The 24,312-nt window shown below is 50.3% G+C and overlaps 3 protein-coding genes and 1 pseudogene across 5 annotated transcripts in view; 3 read left to right on the forward strand and 1 right to left on the reverse strand.

Moving 5' to 3' along the window:
* SZT2 (SZT2 subunit of KICSTOR complex) overlaps nucleotides 1-164 on the reverse strand; it is a 53,398-nt gene extending 53,234 nt beyond the window's left edge. The window contains exon 1 of the mRNA XM_065914757.1: nucleotides 67-164. Within this exon, the coding sequence (XP_065770829.1) occupies nucleotides 67-93 (27 nt within the window). The 5' untranslated portion in view covers nucleotides 94-164. The remainder of the gene's footprint in view (nucleotides 1-66) is intronic.
* Nucleotides 165-239: 75 nt separating this feature from the next.
* On the forward strand, nucleotides 240-5,472 carry MED8 (mediator complex subunit 8). 2 transcript variants are annotated; one of them, XM_065929577.1, is made up of 7 exons: nucleotides 240-276; nucleotides 1,588-1,706; nucleotides 2,648-2,792; nucleotides 3,330-3,470; nucleotides 3,665-3,746; nucleotides 4,116-4,364; nucleotides 5,095-5,472. In XM_065929577.1, exons 1-7 carry the CDS (start codon nucleotides 271-273, stop codon nucleotides 5,157-5,159), a joined length of 807 nt encoding a protein of 268 aa, XP_065785649.1. In that variant the 5' UTR covers nucleotides 240-270; the 3' UTR covers nucleotides 5,160-5,472. The 2 variants fall into 2 exon arrangements, with proteins under 2 accessions (XP_065785649.1, XP_065785657.1); XM_065929585.1 differs by having other exon boundaries at nucleotides 4,116-4,355.
* Nucleotides 5,473-14,605: 9,133 nt separating this feature from the next.
* On the forward strand, nucleotides 14,606-19,363 carry LOC136153056 (transmembrane protein 258 pseudogene; annotated as a pseudogene).
* A 137-nt stretch (nucleotides 19,364-19,500) lies between these two features.
* Nucleotides 19,501-24,201, forward strand: ELOVL1 (ELOVL fatty acid elongase 1). Of its 2 annotated transcripts, XM_065914699.1 has the most exons (9): nucleotides 19,528-19,654; nucleotides 20,361-20,453; nucleotides 22,181-22,240; nucleotides 22,375-22,565; nucleotides 22,782-22,862; nucleotides 22,984-23,040; nucleotides 23,131-23,236; nucleotides 23,323-23,459; nucleotides 23,630-24,201. In XM_065914699.1, the coding sequence occupies exons 3-9, from the start codon at nucleotides 22,195-22,197 to the stop codon at nucleotides 23,849-23,851; spliced, it is 840 nt and encodes a 279-aa protein (XP_065770771.1). In that variant the 5' UTR covers nucleotides 19,528-19,654; nucleotides 20,361-20,453; nucleotides 22,181-22,194; the 3' UTR covers nucleotides 23,852-24,201. The 2 variants fall into 2 exon arrangements, with proteins under 2 accessions (XP_065770762.1, XP_065770771.1); XM_065914690.1 differs by lacking the exon at nucleotides 20,361-20,453 and having other exon boundaries at nucleotides 19,501-19,654.
* The last annotated feature ends 111 nt before the right edge of the window (nucleotides 24,202-24,312 follow it).

Below are 24,312 nucleotides of genomic sequence, written 5' to 3' on the forward strand. Positions count from 1 at the left end.
GGCCACGGCCGCCGGACCCTCCCCCTCGGATCTCCAGGCCCAGCGCTGCGCCCGCCCGCCCCTCACCTCCGGCTCCGGGCGCTCCGAGGCCATCACACAGCCCTCCCGCGCCGGCCCGGGCCAGAGACGGTGCTCCGCTCCTGACCCCTGACCCGGAGGTCTCGCGACTGGTGGGGCCGGTAGTGAGTGGGAGGGTCGAGTTTCGCGCTTTCTAATTGGCTGACTTGGGAACCGGAAGAGGAAGTGATTGACACCGCCCCCGCCGCCGCAATGCAGGTGAGGACCGGTTTGTTGCTATGACCGCTAGCTAGTTTCGGGTAACGAGACCGAAAGTGGGTTGACCGAGGAGAGAGTGAGGAGTTGGGGCTGAGAGGACGGGGTCGAGCCCGCGACTGTGAGATAAGGGGACGCGCGATGGGTGCGAGGACCTCTGGAGAGGGATGGGGGTGGAGCCCGGCTGACAGGAGACAGAAACTGCGGTTAAGTTGGGACGGAGAAGGCAGCACTGTCTTGCTAGGGTGTGGAAAAGGATCAAGTTGTAATTTGGGAAGTTGCAGTCCAAGGAAGATGGCTCAAGAAAGAGGTGGACTGGGCTCGGGCTCAGGCCCCGGCCTAGGCTGTTGGATGTCGACAGAAGAGAGAATCTGTAGTTGGAGAGAAGCCCGAGGGTGGAAGGAATTGTGGGACCGTGGTGGCCAGAAGCCAGACTAAATAATCTGAGGCCGTGGGTGGAACCCAGCTCCTGTCCTGCACTTTCGGGGTTTTGCAGTTTTGCTTCATTCTTCCTAGTCTGTGCCCTAGTAGTTAAGGATGAAATGAGATAAAACTGGCGATCGTAGACGTAAAGGAAATGCTATGGAGACCCCTCAGCTTTTAATATAGTTTGCCTAGTGCTTGGGTGCATGTGCGGTTTTATTGTTTTGTTTTTCATTTGTCACTGTTTGTTGCACAGGGGTAGTTGTCAGTACATATTTATAGGTTGACTAAGCTTGCGAGAGGGGCACAGGAATATTGGCACAGCAATAAAGTGAGTGCAGATTAATTTAGCAAGGAAGAGGTTAAAACAGCAAATGCTGAGGGAAGAGGAAGGTGGGGGTGGCAGCGGTGGTGGCGGTGGCAGTATTCAGAGGAGCCTTCCTGTGTAGGTAGGTTTTCCAGAGATTATGTCATTGCCAAGAACAGCCAGGTTCACAAGGCAGGTTCTAGAACAGAAGACGTATGCTGCTGAGGTGTCCCAAACATAATAAATCCCAGGCATTACGTCTGGTGGAAATTGTCCATTGAGGGAGAACAGAGAAAAACCGAGCCTAATATAGAGAAACAATCACGCCTGGATTAAAAGCAACGAGAGGAAGCAATCAGTAGGTAGGAGGAATTGAGGTCAGATGAATGGGTTTAAAGGTCTAAGGGTTGATGCTCTCTGTGATCCTAATACCAAAGATGGTAAACAACCTGACTCTCCCTGTGCCAATGAGATTCTGTGTCCCTGTACTGGTGTTGCACACTGTCACCCTGGCTTTTCAGCCGTCCTCTGTGTGCATCATCCTTACACTCATCTGAGTAACCAACCCGTTCCTGTTGGCTCAGAGGGAGGAAAAACAGCTTGAGGCATCATTAGATGCACTGCTGAGTCAAGTGGCTGATCTGAAGAACTCACTGGGGAGTTTCATTTACAAGCTGGAGAACGAGTATGACCGGCTGACCTGGTAAGAGTTGCCAGGGAAAGCTGGGGAGGGCTCCACGGGTGGGGACTAGACCACTTGCTAGATAGGGTATCTCCAGCATTTATCACTTTGCGAACGTCTTTTGATTTAGAAAGAGCTGGGTTTCCTAACATTTAACACTGAAGTTGGCCTTAGGCCCCAACTGTAAGGGAAGTAGTGAAATGCCCAATTTCTCAACCCAGGTTCTTTCTAGCTTTTCATTCTCCCTGTTTGACTTCTCCAGAATGAGGTCCTCCTGCAGTGGGTCCTTCCACCACAGTATTCATACTGGATTTCTTGCCACGGGTGTTGCCAAGTCTTTTAGGTCCAATCTACTCAGAAAGTTTGGATCTGGAAGGGGATCTTTTACCCAGTTTCTGAAGTTCTAGTGATAATAGTGTAGCCATCGTTCCTATTTTGCCATTGTCTTCACCCCATTCAAATATAGTAGTTCCCCATAATCTAGTACTGAATCCTATTCTGTATATACTGTGGGGTTTTTTTCCATACTACTTGTGTGGGTAGTGTATACAGCATGGATACGCTGGACAAAGGCATGATTAACATCCCGGGTGGGACAGAGTGGGATGAAGCAAGATTTCATCATGTTCCTTAGAACACCTCCCAATTTAAAAACATGGATTGTTTATTTCCTGGATTTGTCGTTTATTATTTATTGACCACGGGTAGATGAAACCTCAGAAAGTGAAACGCAGGATAAGTGGGACTGCTATAATGACCTGTCTTTTTTCTCTATCTGTGTCAGGAACTCAAAGTGTATCCCTCTTTCTTAACCCCATAATCCCTGTGAGCCAGTCTAGTTCCTGCCCAGGTCAGCATAGGGCTGTGAGTCTTTTGGGGGTGAGTCTGTTTATTCCTAGTGTGAGGGACCCCTTTGAGGCTCCTTTACCAGGAACATTCTGACGTCTTCTTACCACCACCAGGCCATCTGTCCTGGACAGCTTTGCCTTACTTTCTGGACAGCTGAACACTTTGAACAAGGTCTTGAAGCATGAAAAGACACCACTGTTCCGCAACCAAGTCATCATCCCTCTGGTGTTGTCCCCAGACCGAGATGAAGATCTCATGGTAAGAGGAGGAGAGGGATGCAGCTTAGGAAACAAAGTTCTTAAATGAGGACTGACAGCACAGTGGTTGGTTTCTATTCTAGAAATTTTGAATATACAGTAGTGTGTGGCAATAAGTGGGGGCTGCATTTTGGAGGCCTTGCTTGTTGTCCTTCTGGAGTTGGGAGAACCACTCCCAAAGAGTGCTAAATTAACCTGAGGCCTCTGGCACCAAGATAAAGACCATTTTTCCTCTTTACCTCCAACACCTGTCTCGAGCAAAGAGTTTGTTTTTTTGTAACCTTTCCTGTTTCAATCTTTGGTTAAAATGTGGCAGAGAGGGGTTTATCCTTAGATCTGGTAGAGATAGGGGTGAGTAGATAGAACTGAAGGATGGATTGAGAGGGATGATGTCTTAGGAAGCCAGATATTATTAGTCTTAGGTTGTGTTTTCCCTGAAAATGCACTGTTTGCCTGTGAAAGGAACTGTGTGTATATCAGGCCAGAATTGAATCTTCTTGGAGTGCACAGTAGGATCAATAAAATCTGTGTGTTGCAGAGGCAGACTGAAGGACGGGTACCTGTTTTCAGCCACGAGGTGGTCCCTGACCATCTGAGAACCAAGCCTGACCCTGAGGTTGAAGAGCAAGAGAAGCAGCTGACCACGGATGCTGCTCGCATTGGTGCTGATGCAGCACAGGTTGGACTGAGTCACTGCCCCGCTGCCCCACTCCCCCGAGTTTTACCTGGAGAAGCTGAGTATTCCCACTCCTCTATTGTAGGGTATGGCAGTTGGTTATGCCTCCGTTGCCCCTGGAATAGCTCAAGAAAGAAACTTTCCTGTAATCATTTCTTGCTTGCCCTAATTTCTGCACAAACTTACATGTGTTACAGAAACAGATCCAGAGCTTGAACAAAATGTGCTCAAACCTTCTGGAGAAAATCAACAAAGAGGAACGAGAATCAGAGAGTGGAGGTATGGAGGGATTGGTGGCAAAGTGGTGGGGGAAAGAGGGATAAGATCACCGAAATAGGAAGGGTGGTGTTGGTAGTGGTGAAATGAGGATGTAGGGATGTGCTGTTTAGCCAAGGGTATGCATCTGTTCTTTTGGCCTTCTATATTTAAGGCCAGCTCTGGGGCAGGTGGAGAAAGGTGCAAAGGGAGAAGGGAGAATTCTGAGATAGTCATGGGGGTCCTCTGGCTCTTCCTCTGGGTTGCCAGGAAGTCTGGATGCAACCGAAGCCAGAACTCCAAGCCCTGGCACTCATAGCTGGTCTTCCTGGTTCTAGATGCAGTCCAGGGCCAGAGGCATACCTTAGGGTCTCCAATTCCCTTGCCCTTCAGGTCTCCGGCCGAACAAGCAGACCTTTAATCCAGCAGACACCAATGCCTTAGTGGCAGCTGTCGCCTTTGGAAAGGGGCTGTCTAACTGGAGGCCTTCAGGCAGCAGTGGTCCTAGCCAGCCAGGCCAGCCGGGAGCTGGAACAGTCCTCGCAGGAGCCTCAGGATTACAGCAGGTGCAGATGGCAGGAGCTCCAAGTCAGCAGCAGCCAATGCTCAGTGGGGTGCAGATGGCCCAAGCAGGTCAGCCAGGTAAGGTGACAAGGATTGGCTTGGTGACAGACCTTGAGCAGGGCTGTGCAAATAAACTGGGTTATCTGCCACACTTTCCCCTCACCCCATCCCCAGAACTGGAGACATTCTCCTTTTGTCCCTTGAACTGTGACCCGGAAAAAAACTCTTGAGAGTGAAAGCCTCATTTGAGACTCTGTTAATAGGCACCAGACAATGAGAAAGAACTTTGACTAAAGTTGCCCTTAGCTACCCTTCTGTCCCCTTTAACTTTGGGTAGGTGTGTCTTCAGTGTCTCACACTAGGTATTAGGATCACTGGGTAGATGTGTTGGGAATTGACCAGCAGGCAGGTTTTCCAGTGCTACGTGTATTCCTTCTCTGTATCCTGTCTCTTCTGCTCACTCTTAGTAATTATAAGAACAGTCTGGAGGAGTTCGGATATAAGCAGCTGGAAGAAGTATTTTCTTCCAAGCTGTCTAGACAAAGGGACAGGCTCTCTTTTTCCATTAGGGGAGGAGCAGGAGCCTGCAGGGATGTGTTCCAGCCCTTCCCACTATTCCTCCTCCTGACCACCTTCAGGTCGAGGGCTGAGCAGGGAGCCATACCTCTGATCCTTGTCACCCAAGGTCAGATGCCACAGATTGTGAGCTGATGGAGGAGGTGACAGAAGGGAACCTGGGAGACAACACTTCTGATTTATGATGAATATCTGACTGTGCTTCAGGTGTCTTTCTTCATGTTCTTTTTAGGGAAAATGCCAAGTGGGATAAAAACCAACATCAAGTCGGCTTCCATGCATCCCTACCAGCGGTGAGTGCAGGTGGCAACCTCCACTCCCAGGTGCTCTTTTCAGAGTTGGGAAGTGAAACTGCCTTTTGCCCAAAGCTGACCTGGATGGGTACAATGAAAAGAACACAGGCTTTCAGCCACAGACAGATCCCATCTCCACTGCCAACTAGCTGTGTGACCTTGGGCAAGTGACCTGCTTTTTCTGAGCCTGTTTTTTGGTTTATAAATGATGATACCTACCTCATAGGGTTGTTGTGAGGATTAAAATGGGAAAACGATGGAAAACACTTAGCATAATCTATGAAATAATGAGTATTCAATAAATGAGAGTTTCTTCAGCCACTTCTCCCCACTGCCCCCTCCTCGATTTTCGATCCAGAACTTGCCCTGATCTGAGACTGCTTCATGTCTGTGGTGAGCTGATGGACACAAGATCGTGGACCGCTCAGCTTTGTTTGAAAGCCTGTGCTTATTTTGTGCCACCAGAGCCGGTGACAGCTTCTGTCCTTAGAGGCCCGCTGCCTCCGCAGGCCTTGCTTCCCAGATTCCAGCCTGGCCATCTCTCCAGGCTGCAGGTGATGAGGCCTCCGGGCCGAGACAGACCATCCACTTAACAACTCTGGAGAAGCCTGGGCCTGCTCTGCTCTCCATCCTGTCAGAAGCCAATTCAGCTCTCATCTGGGAACTAGTTAGAGTCCCCTATCCTTTACCCCACCCTGGGCACATGAGGGAAGATGTGGAAGTCCCAGTAGGTGGGGGCTTCCTCAGGAAATGGCTCTGCCAGGCAGGACTACATGAAAAAGGGTTTTGTGAGCACGTGAAAATGTCCCTTGTTCTCCAGATGTTTTTTTCCCCCCAGTATTTTGGAGGGAGAGGGGAATTGCACCCCACACTGTCTCTCCTTATGGTTGAGTCATCCTCAAAGTGTGCCTGGTTCCTGGGCTCAGTTAGCATGACTTTTCTCCAGTCCACTGAGCTGGTAGTTCCAATAAGGGTCAAGTGGATGGTGGGAGGTGGCAGCTGCCAGCACTTTTGCCTGCTTCTATAAAGCTGGAGAGGAGAGTAGGCTTGGGTCACCAGCTTAAGCTGCCTTTCTTGGCACTCCTTTGCAAGCAAGGGCAGGAGTTGAGTCAGCAGAAGAGGACCAAAGGATTGCTCTGAATAAAGTTATTTAAGTTGATGACCACTGTGTCAGGGTTATCTGACAGCAGGTAAATTAAGAGAGCTATGTGGGGTTTGGAGACTACATGTCAGAGACTTTGAGGGTTGCTGCAAGGCAATATTTTTAAAAATTTTACTTATTTATTTGGCTGTGCTGGGTCTTAGTTGCAGCATGCAGGATTTTTGGTTGCGACAGGTGAACTCTTAATTGCAGCATATGGGATCTAGTTCCCCAACCAGGGATCAAACCCAGACCCTCCAATGGGAGCCCAAAGTCTTAACTACTGGACCACCAAGTCCCAAGGCAATTCTTGTTTGTTCTCCAATAAAAAGTTTTCTTAGGTTTTTTTTTTTTTTCCTCTTATCTGTAGGTTTGATCTAAAAGTCTTGAGAGGTAATAAGAGGGCATGCTCATTCTTCCCAGCTGCCTTTTTTCTGTTCTCTTCTGTCACACATTAGTACTTTGGTATTTGTTCAGTGCCAGGCAGGACTCTGCCAGGCTGTGGCAGCAAAGGACTGAAAAAGTAGTCACAGATGTCACATCCATTTCAGTTCCATCACAACCAGACGTGTATCCACACAGCTCACTGATCACAGCACACAGAGCAAGGCGAGTCCTGCCGTCAGCTCTGAGGCAGCGTCAGACGTTCTCCCCGCTACAGCAGGGCTGCCTTACCCGTCTGGCAGCCCACTCACTCATTCCTTCTCTTCTCTTCCCTTTGCACTGGAAATATCCGAGCTCACTGTCACATTGGATAGAATTCAAGGTGTGCGTCTCCAAAACCCCTGGAGTATCTTGGTGACCACTCTCCTTTATTCCACCCAAAGATTCTTCCTGTTGAAAGTTTCTTGAAAACATTTTAAACCTGTTGAAACCAACCCCAAGTGTCTTTGTTGTCTCAGACTAATAGCAATGTCATCCCCAAAGTACTATTTGAAATGGATTCCTTGTCCTCCCAGAGTGGAAGTGCCTTCCAGTATGTCCCAAGAGGAGCATACTCGGGACCCCACTTCTATCTCCTGCCCTTAAGCAAACTGTCTTTACGTCTATATTCACTCTGAGAGGACATGCTCTCATTCCCAACCTCCCAACCCCAGATCCTCTGGAGTGTACAAACCTAGCAGCATCACCAACTTAGGGGCTCATACAGCCCAGCAAGTGCCTCAATGGAGAGTATCTCCCATCCCTAACACACTCATCCCCAAAGGAGGGAATAGAGATAATATTATAGAGTTTCGAGAAGAGGACATTGACCTGCTGCTCCCTTGCTCAGATTTAAGATAAAAAGATGGCACTCTTGCTTCCCTCTGGTAGTGTTGTCCAGTTTCTAATGGCTCTGTTTTGTCTGGGGCCTGGGCTTTCTTCTACTCTTGGGGACCCGGGGAAAATGAGATTAGGCCATTGTCTCCCAGGTGTGCGTCTGGGATGGCGAAAGAAGCAGCAGCTGTGAAACTTAACTACGGCACAGAGGTCATCCTGTTGAAGGTGGAAGCTTACTACATCAGTATTTGCATGACACCCATTGCTAGGACTGCCCCTCTCCAGCTCTGCCCTGAGACTGGGACTCTGTCATTGCTGAACCTCTCTTTTGCACGTTGCCCAAGTCACCCTGTTTTCTTCCTCTGCTGGTGTCTATTGCTGCCCTACCTAGTTAGTCATTTAACTTGACCTTGCACTTTCTTGGGAAATAGTCAAGGTAGACAGATTTTAGCTAAGTGCTCCTTCAAACTCCACAATCAGTCCTGGTGTTTGGACTGAACTGGAGCCGATATAGTGCCCACCTCCTGTCCTGCTGTTGAAGGGAAGAAGCTGATCTCTGCAGGAATGCCCTAGTGCAAGGCCAGTCCCTTTCCCACCCCCTTCTCACCTCCCCCAGGCAGCTGGGAACAACCTCTCCCTTTGTCTGAACTTCTTGTACAGAATAATCCTCCTTATGGACAATGTATTCTCTGTGCCTTGTGGACACAGGAGCCGTGTGAGCTGATCCCAGCACCAGGCAGGACGGGGGCGGAATCCTTCCAAAGGCCCACGATAGATCAGCTCCTAATTACTGTCTAGAGAAACCGCCAAGGGATGTACATTTTCTTCCATCTGTTCCAAGTTGTGGGGGCTGGCCTCTTGAAGTTTAGCAATGGGCCAGGAGCAGGGCTGGGGGCTGTGGTCCCTTTGTGATTCAGTCTGGAGGGTTCACTGTACCAACCTATGGAGGCTCAGTGTGGCTCTGGCCTGACAGCCTTGAACACACAGGGGCTAACATTTGGAAAGAGTTTGCCACCCTGCAGGTGAGGCTTTCTAACTGAAACTCCAGTCATTGCTTCAAGATGTATTTTGTCCTACGGGACAAATTTCCTCTCTTCCCTTTAACTTCTGTCTCTTATTTTCTATTGAGGCAGGTTCTGGCTGTCTGTTGTCACCTCTTGATCAGTTCACATGCTCTCAAAATATCATCTTCCCCCAAGTACACAATGGACAAGGCCCCTGAAGTTCCCTGGGCCTTCGTTTTCTCACCTGGGTGCTCCCAGTGATCCTTCCTAGCTTTCAAGTCTCTGACAATATTCTGAAGCCTGTATATCCCCAGGCATGTTTCATTTTCCTCATTGCATGACTATGTTATGATAGGCAAAGTTTTTCTTAGACTGGCCTGCCAGTCCCTTGAACTCCTCCAAACTGTTCCTAAATTTCCCTGTCACCTGCAGCTTAAAATACAGACCTCCCTCTAGACCACTTCCCTAAAATTGTTTCCTAACTTTCACTAGTTCTTTAGTAAAAGTTACAACAGAGATAAATACATTGAATGCCAGAAGTCACCTTCCCACTCAGGCATCTCCTTCTCTCTGGGCAAGAGACTCCGCGCCCCTCCCCCCCCAAAGGCAGCAAATTATACTTTTCCACATGATGATAACCTTCCCCACGGAATCGATATATGCACTCAGGCATCTCCTCTCTGGGCAAGATATATCTCTGGGCAAGAGATAAATACATTGAATGCCAGAAGTCACCTTCCCACTCAGGCATCTCCTTCTCTCTGGGCAAGAGACTCCAATACCCCCTAAAGGCAGCAAATTATACTTTTCCACATGATGATAACCTCCTCCATGGAATCGAATCCAAGGCACCAGGGACTGCTCCCCTTCCTGTGTTTCCTCTGCCATTTCACTCCCTTCCCTGCTGTCACCCAAATTTCTCTCCTTCATGGTCATTTTGATAATTAATCTTCCCTGACCCACAGCCCACGTGTAGACCATCCTTGTTTTGTACTCATTTCTCTGGGCTGCACCCATTTTCACGACTCTGGTTAGTATCCTTCCATGTTAATCCTTGAGCCCACATCACCACTCACTTGACTCTCGGCCATGCTCTTGAAATACGGAGCCTACCATCACCATCTTCCTTCACGCCCCACACTCAATCTTTAGCCCCACTTCCTGTCTTCCTCAGGAACTAGCCTATCTCCGATCACTGTTGACCTGATAGCTAAATCCAGACTTCTTTCAGTCCTTCTGTCTCTTACTTATCTCCATGGTTTTAAACAGGGCTGGCCATTGCTTTTCCACCTTTTCCCCTTTACTGGCTCCCACTTCTCTGACCTTCCCTTCTCTGCAGCTTTTGGCCTTCTGTCCCTCTGCCTGCTTCTTAAATGTTGTTATTCTCCAGGACTCTGTCATTAACCTGCTTTTCTTATTCTATCTGCTGTCTCTGTGACCACCACTTTTATGTACATAATTCAAACAAGTTTTATCAGACAGCCCAGACCTCTTTGCTGACATGCAGATGCCTATTGGGTATTTCTGCCCCTATGATCCACAGGTACCTCAGGTTCTGAATGTGCCAGTCCAATCATCTTTCCCTCCAAACCTGTTTCTAGTATCCTAGGTGTGACCTAAGCCAGGTCTATGGAAACTGTCCTAAACACTTGCACGCTCAGTCAGATAAAAATCCTGTCAGTTCTGCCTCCCCAGGATCCATCCATCCTGGATGGCCAGCTGATGTGAAGAGCTGATTCATTGGAAAAGACCCTGATTCTGGGAAAGACTGAGAGCAGGAAGAGAAGGGGACCTGGAGCCTCACCTTAAAAGTGATGTTTGGACGCCTTGCATCCAGGCTTGCCCACTCCAACTCATCTTCCATGTGGCTGCCAGATAGATTTCTGCAGATCTGATCACATTATTCCCTTGATTAACGTCCTTTTGATAGTTTCTTTCCTATGGTTCTCAAGCTGGGGTCCACATACTGGGCAGGTTGGTAGGGGCAGTGTGCTGGGCATACTGAAAGTTACAAGGTAAAGCTCATCCTAGACTGCCCATTTTACTCAAGGGAAGTAACTTAAACAAAATGCAGAATTATCAGGCATGCAGTAAAGAGTAGACTTTGGAAAATTCCAACTAGTCCCAAGAATTTCATACTAAGTCACTAAATTCTCTGGGGATACTTATTCTTTTTTTTTTTTTACATTTATTGCAGTGGACAAGTTTGAAAAACAGCGCAAATTTCCTGGAAAAGCAAGTCGAGTTTTTTGTGATCTAGCTCCCTGACTTCTCCTGACTTAATTTCTGCCAATTGTCTTTCAAAATTCAGCTCACAGGTCACACTCTGAAGCTTTCCAAGAAACCTGTCTGTCTACAGCCCAGTGCCATTCCCACTAGGTGCGATCAATGACCTGCTCTTTTACGCTCTACATTTGTACCTTGTACAAACTTATTCTAGCTCCTGCTGTTCTTTATTGCCCCCCAAGTTCAAGCACCCTGCACTGTCAAAGTTTCAATCTAATTATTCTATCTGAGAGTTATAGTTTCTTTGGCAAGAAATGTGCATGCCTGGCATACATGGCATCTGGCCCATTATAAACACTGTAAGTGGTAGCTGCTGCTATTAGTGTTATTATTTGGTTGACCTTGGAAAGAGAGTATAGTCTAGCATTTCGGTTAAAAGAGCATTTTCTAGTGCCAGATTGTTGTCCAGTCGCTCAGTCATGTCTGACTCTTTGCAACCCCATGGACTGTAGCACACCAGGCTTCTGTGTCCTTCAATATCTCCTGGAGTTTGCTCAAATTCATGTCCATTGAGTTAGTGATGCTATCTAACCATCTCATCTTCTACCGCCCCCTTCTCTTCCTGCTGTCAATCTTTCCCAGAATCAGGGTCTTTTCCAATGAATGGGCTTTTCACATCAGCTGGCCAAAGTGTTGGAGCTTCAGCTTCAGCATCAGTCCTTCCAATGAATACTCAGGATTGATTTCCTTTAGGTTCAAATTCTAGCTGTGCCACCTGCTAGCTGTGTGGCCTTCAGCGAGTTACTTTCCCTCTCTCTGCCTCAGATTGCTTATTTCTAGGGATGATAATACTAGTGGCTATTTCTCAAGGCTTCTGTGAAGTTTAAATATTTTGATACATACAAAGCATTTAGGATAGTGTGCCTGACAATAGTAGAAGCTCAGTAAATATTAACTATCCTCAGGGTAGTGTCTGAAAGTCTGCTGTCAGCAATTGTTGCTTCAATCAATCATTGACCAGTCCCTCTGTGCGGAGGTAACTCTTCCTCCCTCTGTAGCTCATCTGTGCTCACAGCTACGTTCACACTAGGAGAGACTCTCCATACACATTTAATCCCCTACTGTGTGCAGAGCAGACACTGGAGCATTTCTGCATTGACTTGCCTAGTGTAACGAGTCATTTCCACATCTAGTTGTGTGAACTTTCTTTCTCCCACTTAGTTGTCACCTACAGTCTTCTATTAAAGCCCAGTTTGGTCTCCTAAACTGTGATTTTGAGTTGAGGCCATATGACAGGCTTCCTCCCTGGCAGTGTTCCTTTTCACCCCTTCTAAGCTCTATCTGTTCGCTGTCCACACTATTTGAGGACTCAATTCCAGTCTGCCCACATCTCATCTGAAGGGGGCCCTTCACCACTCGGAGGTCTCCCTGTGCACCTGGGATGTGTCCTCTGTCCCCGCTCACTCAGTCCAGGCTCAGGTCTTCACCGGTGGCTGTGTGATTCACCGGTTATCACACACCAGAGCTCTATGCTTGCTCTCTTCCCTTCACAGTCACCACAGTCCTTTAGGCCTTGTTTTGCCATGGCAACTCCATGGTTCTTGTCACTATACTCTAAGCTGTAGCCAGTACCTGTGGACCAGGTGCTGTCTCACACCTCTATGCCTTAAACATGCTTTGCCCTCTCCCTGGTGTGTCTGCCCTCTCTTTTCTCTTGCTCCAACCTCCTGTTCACCTAGTGAACAGCTGAGTGCTGAAGAATTGATGCTTTTGAACTGTGGTGTTGGAGAAGACTCTTGAGAGTCCCTTGGACTCCTAGGAGATCCAACCAATCCATCCTTGAGGAGATCAGTCCTGAGTGTTCATTGGAAGGACTGATGTTGAAGCTGGAACTCCAATACTTAGGCCACCTGATGGGAAGAACTGACTCATTTGAAAAGACCCTGATGCTGGGAAAGATTGAAGGCAGGAGGAGGTGATGATAGGATGAGATGGTTGGATGGCATCACCAACTCAATGGACATGAGTTTGGGTAAACTCTGGGAGTTGGTGATGGACAGGGAGGCCTGGCGTGCTGCGGTTCATGGGGTCACAAAGAGTTGGACATGACTAAGCGACTGAACTGAACTGGACACTTATCCATTATGTGACCTTAGGCAGATTACTTTAGTTCCAAGACCCTCGATTTCCACCTCCTAAATCAGTGCTATAATCCCATAATATGCTCAGTGAAAGGTACCTTCTACTTAGCATGTTTCAAATTCAACTTAAGTTGCTCTTACTTTACTATAGGATAAAGTCCAAGCTTCTTAGAAGGGCATACAAGCCCCGCCAGGCATATAGTCAGCACTGAAATGCCAATACTGTTCTCCTTCCCCTGAGCAATCCCTTACTCTCTCCTGAGCAATCTTGTCTTTATCACATAGCATATTAGACTATTTTGATTATAACATACTACAATTAAACTAGCTTAACTGAAAAAAAAGAGAGACCCAATGGATTTGGGTTATACAGATGGGGAGTTGGAGGGTGACTGGCTCCAGGCAGGTCAGGGGCTCGGTGTTGTCTGGGTTTGGGCTCTGTCTCTGCATTTCTCCTCTCTACTACATATAGTTCATCTCATGGAAGAACTCTCTTGTTGCTTGGATTCTGCGCCATTAGGAGCACTGAGGGAAATGGAGAGAACACCAGTGGGGTTGGGCAGAAATTCCATAAAGGAAATGAAAGCAGGGGGATGGGAAAGTATCTGAATGCAACCAGACTCAAAGCTACAACAGTCTACTGTGTGTGGTTTTATCTCTGCAGACAATTTGCAGATATTGTCCCCCGCACCACCACCACCTTCCCCCCACCCATGACCCAACCCCATCCTTTCTCCTAAACTTATAGTACTGTGTTTCAGATTGCCTGTGGAAGGGGCCATCTTTCCTCAAACTCAGGATATATCAAACTGCATTCACTTCCTCCATCCTGCTCCACGGTGTTATCCAGCTTGCCAGTCTGGCTATCAGTTCTGGTCCCATCCCCTTATCTTCCTTCTTGCTCTGTTGTTCTAGGTTAGGCCCTCACTGTGTCTCACCTGTGCCTCTGAGCTGGTCTCCCACCTGGCCTCCCTTCCTCTGCCTTCCTCTTGATAATCTCGCTGTCACCAGGTTTTTCTTTGTAAATAACAGTGGGGATCATACCAACCCCTTACAAATGTCCAGGGACATCTCAGTACAAAAAAAAACTCCTCTTTCTTTCATTCAAAACACTTTATGATTTGGGGCCAACCTACTTTTTAACAGCATATGAAGGCCTTTCATTCACTGGATCCTGTAGCCAAATAGAATCACTTGCAGTTCCCTGCTCCTGCCCTAGTCTTCCTTCCAGCCATCCCTTTGTCCATGCTTTTTCCTCAGCTTGAATCATCTATGTTACTTCCACCTCACTTGCTGTGTCACCTTGAGAAAAAATCCTTCACCCGTTCTGGTTCCATTCTTTCCCCATCTGTTAAGCAATGATCACAGCACTTACCTTACAGGACCGAACTGTAAGGGCACGTGGGAAGCAGCTGGCCCCTTGCTTGCCAGAGAAAGTGTTGCATTTTCTCTTTCCCCCCTTTGGCCTTTCTCCCACATCTTCCAGATCTTGCTAACTCTCTTTGTTCCATCTTGATAACCTCCCCTGGTTTGTCACCTCACCAGAAGCCTTCCCTTTTCTCTCTCCAGAACTCTTCCAGCACATTTTCTCACAGCCCTTTCCCCCAAACTGGATTTTTTTTTAACCTCAGTTCGGTGAACACTGAACAGTACTCATAGGGTGTTGGCATTGGCTACGTACAGCAGATCAGGCCTTGTCCCCCTGACCTCTCAAGGGCTTAGGCAGCCCCTCAGTTCAGACGGTATGATGAGTGTTTGCATGTAGCCTCTCTCTTCTGCTGGCTGGATGTCCTTCCTTCAGCCAAGGTCCCAACCTTAGGCAGAGGACACCAGCGAGCTGAATGAGGCCCATGGACATGCAGAATCATTAACCGACAAGCCCTTCCCCTCATCTTCACTCCTCTGTCCTCACGGACACAGCCCTCCCCTCAACTCCTCTGTGCGGATACAGTTAGAAAGTGCCCTTTGTCCTTTATAGGTGGGGAAGGGAGAAGCTCAACATATGCCCCAGGAGGCTGCTTCCATTTCTACCTGCCACTCCTGTTGCCTCTCAGCCTGACCCTCAGTACCTGTTCTCAGCCAGTTCGCCTGTCGCCTCCACACTGTTCCCTCCACTGCTCCACTGGCTCCCTTGCAGGCACATGCTGATAATACCTTTTCCCATTTTCTTCCCCCTGCTTCTTTGATCCCATTTCCCTTTAGATTTTTTTTTTTTCCAGAAACACATAAAACCACATAATCATGGAAATAGAGTTGTTAGAGTTCAGTTCATACAGATGGTGGTTTTCAGACTGAACCCTGGAGAAGGTAAATCAGTAGTTTATCTTCTGGGGAGGGACGATGGAGAAAGACCCATGTGAGTGAGGTGTGAGTCAGAGAGGGTGGGGCCCAGGGGAAGTAGTCACCTCACTTCCCTTTAGTCAGGAAGGCTCCATGAATTTCAGGGGGAGTTTCAGCTATTGAACTTGGTATTCTTCCCTGCCCACACGCACATCTGGCCTTTATCCTTATCAAAAATGACTTCCTGGACTTTTTCAATTTCTCCAGTTTATCAGCCTGCCCCCAGTGTAGGTAGCGTTCCATGGACCATCTTACCTCCAAGACCTTCTACCCAGCTTCCCTGCAGATTCTAAATGGTCCCATTTCCTTGCCGTCCGTTGACAAACTTAGCCTTCTTTTCTGTATATTTCAGCCTATAAGGTGCTTTCCTGAGCCAAAGTCTAAACTGCGCCCCTCACCGCTGCCCCGTGTGTGCTGTATCTCATTGTCTTCCACACAGCACATAAACACGCTTAAGCCTCTTTCCATTAAAAACAACCCTTAGGGGAGCAGTGGATTACCTTGAACCCAGCAAAATGGAGCTTGAGGCCCTAAGTTGATATACCAGTCCAGTGAACCCAGTTATCTTTCCCCCTGTGACTGTGGTACTGTTGGCTGTTGACATGTTCTTCACCTCCTGGTTCTTTGTTTATAAGGTCACCTCCACCAAGTACACTTGGGATATCTACAAAGAGCTCCTCATCTCATTGGAGGCCTCACTCTTCATTGGCTTTCAAGTCCTCTGCCTGCTGCTCTGGGTCACTGTCTGTCTGAGCTCCCAAGGGTTCCAACCAAGGGTCCTTACTGAATCCTTCCTTTGGTAAATTAATTTTTGGTTTTTGTTTCTGCTGTTGCCGGAAGTGTCCTACCTGCTGCTCACAGTAAAGGCATATATGTGAAAAATCAAAATCAAAACCTTTAGAATCAATCTGGAGGTGAGAGTCAGGCACTGATATTTTAAAAACTCAGCAGGTGATTCTGGTGTGCAGCCAGGGCTAAAAAAGATTAACAGCTAAATTCAGACCTCATACCAGGCCATACAGAGCTCTTCATGACTGACTCCTGCCAACGTTCCCCCCTTACCCACATGCCCTCTGGACTGGAGACTCCCCAGAACTCCCCACGCCAGCCATATCTCCTGCTTCCATGCCTTCACACATATGCTTCCGTCTGCCTGAAAATGTTTCCCTGCCTTCTTTAACACTCAGCTTTGGTGTCATTACTGTGAAGCCTTCAAGAACTAACCCCCAGCTTGGGGTAAGGTGCCCCCCACACACACCCTTGCTGCTCTTAGCCCTCTCGGTTTAACTCACCACTTGCTATTGTAACTGTTAATTTATCTATCTGTCTTCTTCTCTAGACTGTGAATATTTTTCAGGAACCCCAGTGCCTTGGAGATGCCATTTGGTAAGACCTGGTTTGGTGGTCTATATCAGATATTTGAAGGTGCTTTCTCCTAGGACTAGGACTGGAACTGAAGGAAGTGAGTCTTTGGGCATGTTCATGTAGTCAGTGGGCCTTTACTGAGGGCTTGCTGTGGTCATTTATTAATACCAGCGTGGTTCAGTTGACTAATGGATAGTTGAAGATCTCTATCTCTTCCAGGTGGCACAGTGGTAAAGAATCCTCCTGCCAAGGCAAGAGATGCGAGAGATGTGGGTTTGACTCCTGGGTTGGGAAGATCCCCTAGAGTAGGAAAGGGCAGCCCACTCCAGTTTTTTTATCTAGAAAGTTCCATGGATAGAGGAGGCTGGCGAGTGACAGTCCATGGGGTCGGAAAGAGTTGGATAGAATTGAGCACAGCACCCACACATACATCTCTACCATATTTAACCTCAGGAACTGTTTCATCACTTGTAACAGTCTGCTTTGTTTGTCCCTAGATGGACACTTAGTCCAAACCTCTCAATAGTGCTCTCCAAACAGTGCTTTGCAGTTTATTTAGGAAGTATTTGTTGAATGAATGCTCATTAATCGACATACAAGCATATACCTTCTTGCTTCACCCCTTAGCTATGAAATATCAAGGTAGAAACAGTGCTGAGTACTTTACCTGGGTCATCTCCTTTAATCTTCACAATCCTATGAGACAGGTGCTATTGGAGGTTCAGGCACTTACATTAAGTCATATAAGTACTAACTGGAGATTTAAAATCAGGTCTTTGGAGTTAGGTGTGACCCCCAGGGCTACTGAAGTATACCTAACACAATAAATATTTATTGACTCAACAGATACTGGCATCCCAAGGCAAGTAGAAAAGCTTTTGAATTCTTACTGTCTTCCCACTTGACTCTGGGTCCCTCAACTTCTGTTCCCCTTCTCACATTTCTCATTCACCCTAATACTCTGCAAACACTGTGAAGGAGCAGATGAGTCCAACATTGGTCAGATACTAGAGGTACAGAGACAACTAAAATATTGGTCCTTGCTGAAAAAAACTTAACAGTGAGGGGATATGCAGATAATTGAATTGCAGATTGTGAAAGCGAAGGGAGGGACTGTTTTATTGCCTGGAAAAGCTGCTTTTATCTTGAGTTAGGAGACAGGGCTTGGAGGTGTGGGGGTATATGAAAGATGTTGATATCCTTGGGGAACAGTTAAAGCATAGGGTGTGGCCCAGGAGAATGGGGGGAGGCTGAGGACCAGACCAGGTCAGCATTCACGTACAATGCTAATTAGTCTGAGCCTTTTAAATTCTTTTGCCATTTCCTTTCACGGGTAGGTAGTCGTAGGTACTCGTGGGCTGGATCAGAACTGTACTTTGGCTCTGACCTCTTAACTCAAAGACTAAACTTTCACATAGCTTGTTGGTTAGTGGCTAAGTGTCTGACTCTTGCGACCCCATGGACTGTAGCCCACCAGGCTTCTCTGTGCATAGGATTTCCCAGGCAGAAATACTGGAGTGGGTTGCCATTTCCTTCTCCAGGGGATCTTTCCTAACCCAGGATGGAACCTGAATCTCCTGCATTGGCAGGCAGGTTCTTTACCAGCTGCAGCACTGAGGAAGCCCCTCCACAAAGCTACATTCCACCACTGATGAACACATTGTTTCTCCCAAACTGCCACCTCCTCTGAACTCCACATGTACATCATACAGTCCTGTGCACAGTTACTGGATCACTGTGTGCAATTATCAGCACTGTTCCAGGAGCTGCTGGAGATACAGATTTCATTTTGCTGAAACCTAGTGCTCAACCCAGGGGTTCTGTCTAGTTGGTGAGTGTATGGTGTGGGGAGGTGCAGGGAGCCAGATAAAGACAACTAAGTGTACAGAGTGAGATCAGCTGTCTCGGGGAAACCTCCAGTGTCTATTCCAAGCCTGTCAGCTTCCAGACCTTCTTGGGTGAGGGTGGTCTGTCACCTGGTCCCCCCCAGCACCCTCTCTCACTGGCTGCCAGTGTGAAGTGATTTGGCTAGACAGTAAACCCCATCTGGGGACAGCATCTGCCTTGTTCATTGATGTGCCACCAGCAATTAACCCCGTCTTGCACATGGTAGGTGGTCAGTAATATGTGGGTATTTACTAACACAGGTCTGATTGTAGCCTCCTCAAAACTCTTTGGTTTCTCCTCTGCTTCCAGAATAAACCAAACTGCTCCATTTGGCCTTCCACATTCAGCCACAGCTGGCTTCACTTCCCCTTTTCCCTTCCACAGCCTTGAAGAGGCCAGCTAGCCAGTGATTCATTAATTTCCCCTGCCCCGGGCTACTTGTATTCTCCCACCTCCGGCCCACACGGTCCTCTCCTCAACTCCTAATGCTGGGCTCACCCAAGTTTATGGGCTGGTAAGGAAGGCTTCCCCACACAGCGGCTCCCTGGGCTGAGACCTTCCCGCCTACCGAGTCCACTCTCCAGGCACAGACAGAGAGGCTACCTGCAGCCCACCCCTCCGGTCCCACTCTCTGGAGAGGTAGCTCTATGAGGGGACGGCTGACCCTGGAACTTGCTCCAAGGTCCCAGGTGGGGTGGGTCGGCTACGAACAGAAGCTGTGTTGGTCGTGCTGGTGGACGAATCCCAGAGGGTCCAGAAGGAGGCCACGCAGGGGCTAAACACTAGGAAGGCGCAGGGTGCAGTTTCGGCGGGCGAGGGCCCTGGCCAGGCCGCTCGAGCTGACCGAGGCTGGAGGAGATGCGGCGGGAAGGGGTGGGGAGCCGGGGCTGGGCGCGCTTCCTGCCAGGGGCCTGGCGGCCCGCCCCTGCCTCCGCCCTGCGGGCCCAGCAGAGCCCCTCCTGCCTTGACCAGAGGCCCAATCAGCGGGCGCCCCCTACCCGGCCCGCCCTCTCCCCCTCTGGTGACAGAAAGTCGGCCCAGCAGATGAGGAAGTGGCAGGCAGGCTGGCCCTGGGGACACCTTTCCAGCCCTGCTCCATCCCAGCCCTCCACGACTGCCCGCCTGGCCCCCACTGGTGAGTCGGGACCTCCCAGGGCGAGCTCGCCACGTGCCCAGGCCCCTGACCCGCGGGGCCACCCGGCCCGGCCCGGCCCTGCCCAGGCAGTGGGCGAGGCTGTGCCTGTGGAGAGTGGGTGGGAGGTCCCAGCTCTCCGGGGCTGGGCCTCCCCAGCAGCCTCCCTCGCGCCTGGCCCCCATTTGCTTGAACCTGGGCCTTCCTCCACCTCCTCCTACTCTTGGCCCCTGTCCGTCTCTTACTCCTCCCTCCCCTTGGCGCCCTTTTGCACCCCCGCTGCTCCCTTCGCCTGTCTCCTTTTCCCTTCCATCCATCTTAAAGGAAGGAAGGACCAGACCGAGTTTCCCTACTGGGGACACACCCGGACTCTCCTCAAACTTGGGGAGAGGGCCTTCCAGAAGCCTGGAAGCCACCCCTGACCTCCAGGGTGCCTGTGTGTGGGGGTGGGGGAGGTGAACTTGGGGATGGTGGCAGAGAGAGACTGGGAGATAACAAGCTGGCAAGCTCACACGGGTCGAGGAGGAGCTGTGTGTTAGAGCACATGCTTCTGGGCAGGCCCTACCCCAGAATAAGCAGCCAGCAACACTCTGACTGTGAATGAATGAATGATGACTGCCGTCGGTGAAAAGAGTTGTGGGTGTGCGTCACCCAGGGCAGGTGTATGTCTCCACATGGCGTGGGTGGTGTTGGCTTCATTCATCTGCAGGTGGGCTGTGTGAGTTTATGTCTGTGACCGCGCTCGTCTGAGACTCACAGACGTGAGAGGAAACCTGCATGTGAGCACAAGCACTTGCACATGGTAATGCGGCTCCTGTATGTGTGTTTAGGTGTGTTTGCCAGCTGTGTGCGTAGCTAGGAGCGGACCTGAGTATTAGGGACCGTGCATGTCAAAGTCCACAGAGACTTGTCCGGGTGGTTTGTCAGACAAGGGCAGTTGCAGCCGGCAGGAGGCAGGTGGGCTCTGTGTGCATGCGTGTGCCCGCCACTGGCGCGTTGTCGCGGGGCAGAGGGAGAGCTGTGGCAGGGGCGCTGTGTGTGGGAGGGCTGGGGGCCTGACCGTGGTGGGGCAGTTGTGGGTGGGCGTGGAGGTTGGAGGAGCGTCTGTGAGATGTGTGTGCAGCCCCCGTGACTGTCAGAAGTTGTGCTCTTTACTTAGTACCTGCAGGGTTGCTTCTCTGGGTGGAGGGAACCTAGCCAACCCGAGTGCAGGCAGCTCGCGGAGCACCTGCTGTGCTGGCTGTTTGGGGAGCGCCTTGCCCCTTGGGGGCTGTCTATCTGGAGTCCCAGGCTCTCCTCCCGGCCAAGGCTTTTGTGTCCCTTCGAGCCCTCCCCCGACATTCCTTCAGGCTCAGAGAGGCAGAGGGCCTAGTCAATTATGACCCCTCCTTGAGGGAGGGGAAGATTCCTGATACCTCCCCCACTCCCCACCTCCTCACATGCCACTGGCTCCCGGCCCCTCCCTGGGAGAGAGGGGTGATGGTACCCATTCTGAAGTAGGACAGCCTGAGAATTTATGGCTCGTTTAGGAGAGGATGCCCTGGTATGGGTTTTCAGCAGTTCTCTTTGGGCTGAGGCTAGGCCTGGGGCTGGAGTCCAGGTTTTTGGCTCAAAACCTAGAGCTCATCTGACTGGCCCGAGGTGGCTGGGTGGGTGGTGAGTTCTGTGCTTACTTGGCTTTCTCAATCCTGGTGGGTCCTCCAGGCACTGACCTGTGGCCTGGACCCACCCTCCACCTCTGACGCTGTGCAGTGGGGGTGGGCAGAGGGCGGGGCTGCTGCCAGATCTAGTCAGACAGGTGGAGCCGCCAGGGCAGGAGTCTCAAAGAGCCAGGCTCCTGGAGAGGAAGGGTGAGAGGAGAGCGTCTGAGACAGAGGAGAGGCTGGAGGTGAGAGCCCAGGAGGGCAGAGGAGAGCGCGAGGGAGTGTCTCAGCCGGGGAGAGGAGGGAGGGACAGTTCCCGAGAGGACAGGAGGGACCATCCCGGGAGATGTGCATCCTGAAATGGGGCAAGAGAAATTAAAGGGGAGGACCTCTGGAGAGAAGGAAGACCCAGGTCTGGAGAGGTGAGAGACTGGCGAGGAAGGGAGAGGAGGTTCGTTCTGGAGATGAGTTCCCTGGTGGTAGGAGGTAAGCCTCTCTGGAAGGAGACCAGAAATTGATAGTCCTCTTGTGGAAGAAGAAGGGAAGGGAAGTCAGAAAGTAGAAATCCCTGGAGAGGAGCAGAGCGTGAGGATAGGAGAGGAAGGTGTGGAGAGGAAGGGCAGAACAGCCCTTCCCAGGCATGCAGGATGTGTGGGAAGCAGATCCCCCACCCACCCCACCCCCGCCTCCCATTGCCTCCTCCTTGCTCTGGTCCCTAGCAATTCCTTCCTCTCACTGCTGTGTCCTTTCTGTGGCAAGGTGTCTGGAACTGTCCTGTCTGGTCTGTGTCCTGTCTGTGGGTCAAGGGTTAAATGGGGGGGGGGGGGGGAGAGACGTTAGGGGAACAGTCAGCCCTCTCTGACACCTATCCACCTGACCTCACCAGAGTCCTTAGCCAGGATGGAGGCTGTTGTGAACTTGTACCAGGAGATGATGAAGCATGCAGGTGAGATGCTGTCTACTAGCCCTTCCTCCTTACAGACCCCTTGACCCTTTGTGACCTGACCTCATGTCTGCAAACCTGGTGGGGACCATTTGGACTCTGTGACCCTTCCTTACTTCTTTTACCCTTATTCATAGATCCGCGGCTCCAGGGCTACCCTCTGATGGGGTCCCCCCTGCTAATGACCTCCATCCTCCTGACCTATGTATACTTCGTTCTCTCACTGGGGCCTCGCATCATGGCCAACCGGAAGCCCTTCCAGCTCCGTGGCTTCATGGTTGTCTACAACTTCTCACTGGTGGCACTTTCTCTCTACATTGTCTATGAGGTAGGCCCCTGGGATGCCTCAGCTTTATTCCTACAGGATAGTGGGTGGGCCCTTGGGCTAGAGGAGGCATCTTTCCAGAGAGGCTCAGCTCTGTTTCTCCATCTAGAGCAGGGGTGCCCAACCTCCAGGCCATGCTTGGGGACCGCTGGTCTAGAGAACAGAAGAGATCTGGGGGAGGGAAGGATGTCTGGCTCTCTAAACCACACTTCTTCATAGTTCCTGATGTCCGGCTGGCTAAGTTCCTACACCTGGCGCTGCGACCCAGTGGACTTTTCCAACAACCCGGAGGCACTTAGGGTAAGTGGCGGCGGAGGCCAGGGCCCAAACAACCAGGGGTAAGAGTACTTTGTATGTGCCATCTTATAGGCCCGTTTAGAGAGGCTCTTGGCAGTCCTAAAGATGTCCTGACTTCTTACAGATGGTTCGAGTGGCCTGGCTCTTCCTCTTCTCCAAGTTCATTGAGCTGATAGACACAGTGAGTAATTACATGAGATTTGGGAACGTGTGGGGAGAAAGAAGTGAGAGGCCTTGGCTCTGAAGCCCCTTCCCCCCACACTTCTCTCAGGTGATCTTTGTTCTTCGGAAGAAAGATGGACAGGTGACCTTCCTACATGTCTTCCATCACTCAGTGCTTCCCTGGAGCTGGTGGTGGGGGGTAAAAATAGCCCCAGGTGAGTGGCGAAGGCCACTGGGGGAGGGACAGGTCCTGGGCACCAGAGGCTTGACTCTCCTGACCCTGTTTGTTGTCCACTCACAGGAGGAATGGGCTCTTTCCACGCCATGATAAACTCCTCTGTGCACGTCATCATGTACCTGTACTATGGATTGTCTGCCCTTGGCCCTGTGGCTCAGCCCTACCTTTGGTGGAAAAAGCACATGACAGCCATCCAGCTGGTGAGGGGCCTGAGCCTGACCCACAATCATCCCCCCAGCATTCTGGTTTGGACCCTACCTTTACCCAACCTACCTCACCTTTGACTCCAGCCCTCCCCACTCAGTGTTCTATCCCCTTGCCCTCCAGTCCTCTCTCCCTGTGCCCTCTGACCCATGCCTTTTGGTCCCAGATCCAGTTTGTCCTGGTCTCGTTGCACATCTCCCAGTACTACTTCCTGCCCAGTTGTAACTACCAGTACCCAGTCATCATCCACCTCATCTGGATGTACGGCACCATCTTCTTCGTGCTCTTCTCCAATTTCTGGTATCAGTCTTACACTAAAGGCAAGCGGCTGCCCCGTGTAGTTCAGCAAAACGGAGTTCCAGGTACCACCAAAGTCAAGGCCAACTAAGAAATGTGGCCTAGCTAGGTGCCCACCTAAGTGCCTCAGGACTGCACCTTGGGCAGCAGCTGTCATTGTCCTCCCCAGCTACACCTGTGACCAGGGCTTATGTGGTCAGGACTGAGCAGCAGACAGCTCTCTGCTCCCCACAGCTGGTACACAGAGACCACCGCTTCCGTTCCTCCCTGACTTCCCCCGGCCAGCCCCAGGGATGTGGCCTCATTGCCCTCTGCCACTCCAGAGCCGGGGCTGAAAGGGCTGGACACTTACTTCCCCCTCCCTGCCTTACACTTGGGAGAGGAGCACTCAGGGCTGGCCCCCACCAGGGTCTTGTGGCCTTTTTCCTCACACTGAAGAGGTCAGCAATAATCTGTCACTGTGGACCCAGGTTCCCCCTTTCTCCACCCCACAATGAAGTAGAAGATTCTTGGCCAAAGGTCAGGGTGGGTGGGGGGCCTGGGAATATAGCC

The sequence above is a fragment of the Muntiacus reevesi genome, chromosome 1 (assembly GCF_963930625.1).
Source record: "Muntiacus reevesi chromosome 1, mMunRee1.1, whole genome shotgun sequence".
Classification (NCBI taxonomy): Eukaryota; Metazoa; Chordata; class Mammalia; order Artiodactyla; family Cervidae; genus Muntiacus; species Muntiacus reevesi.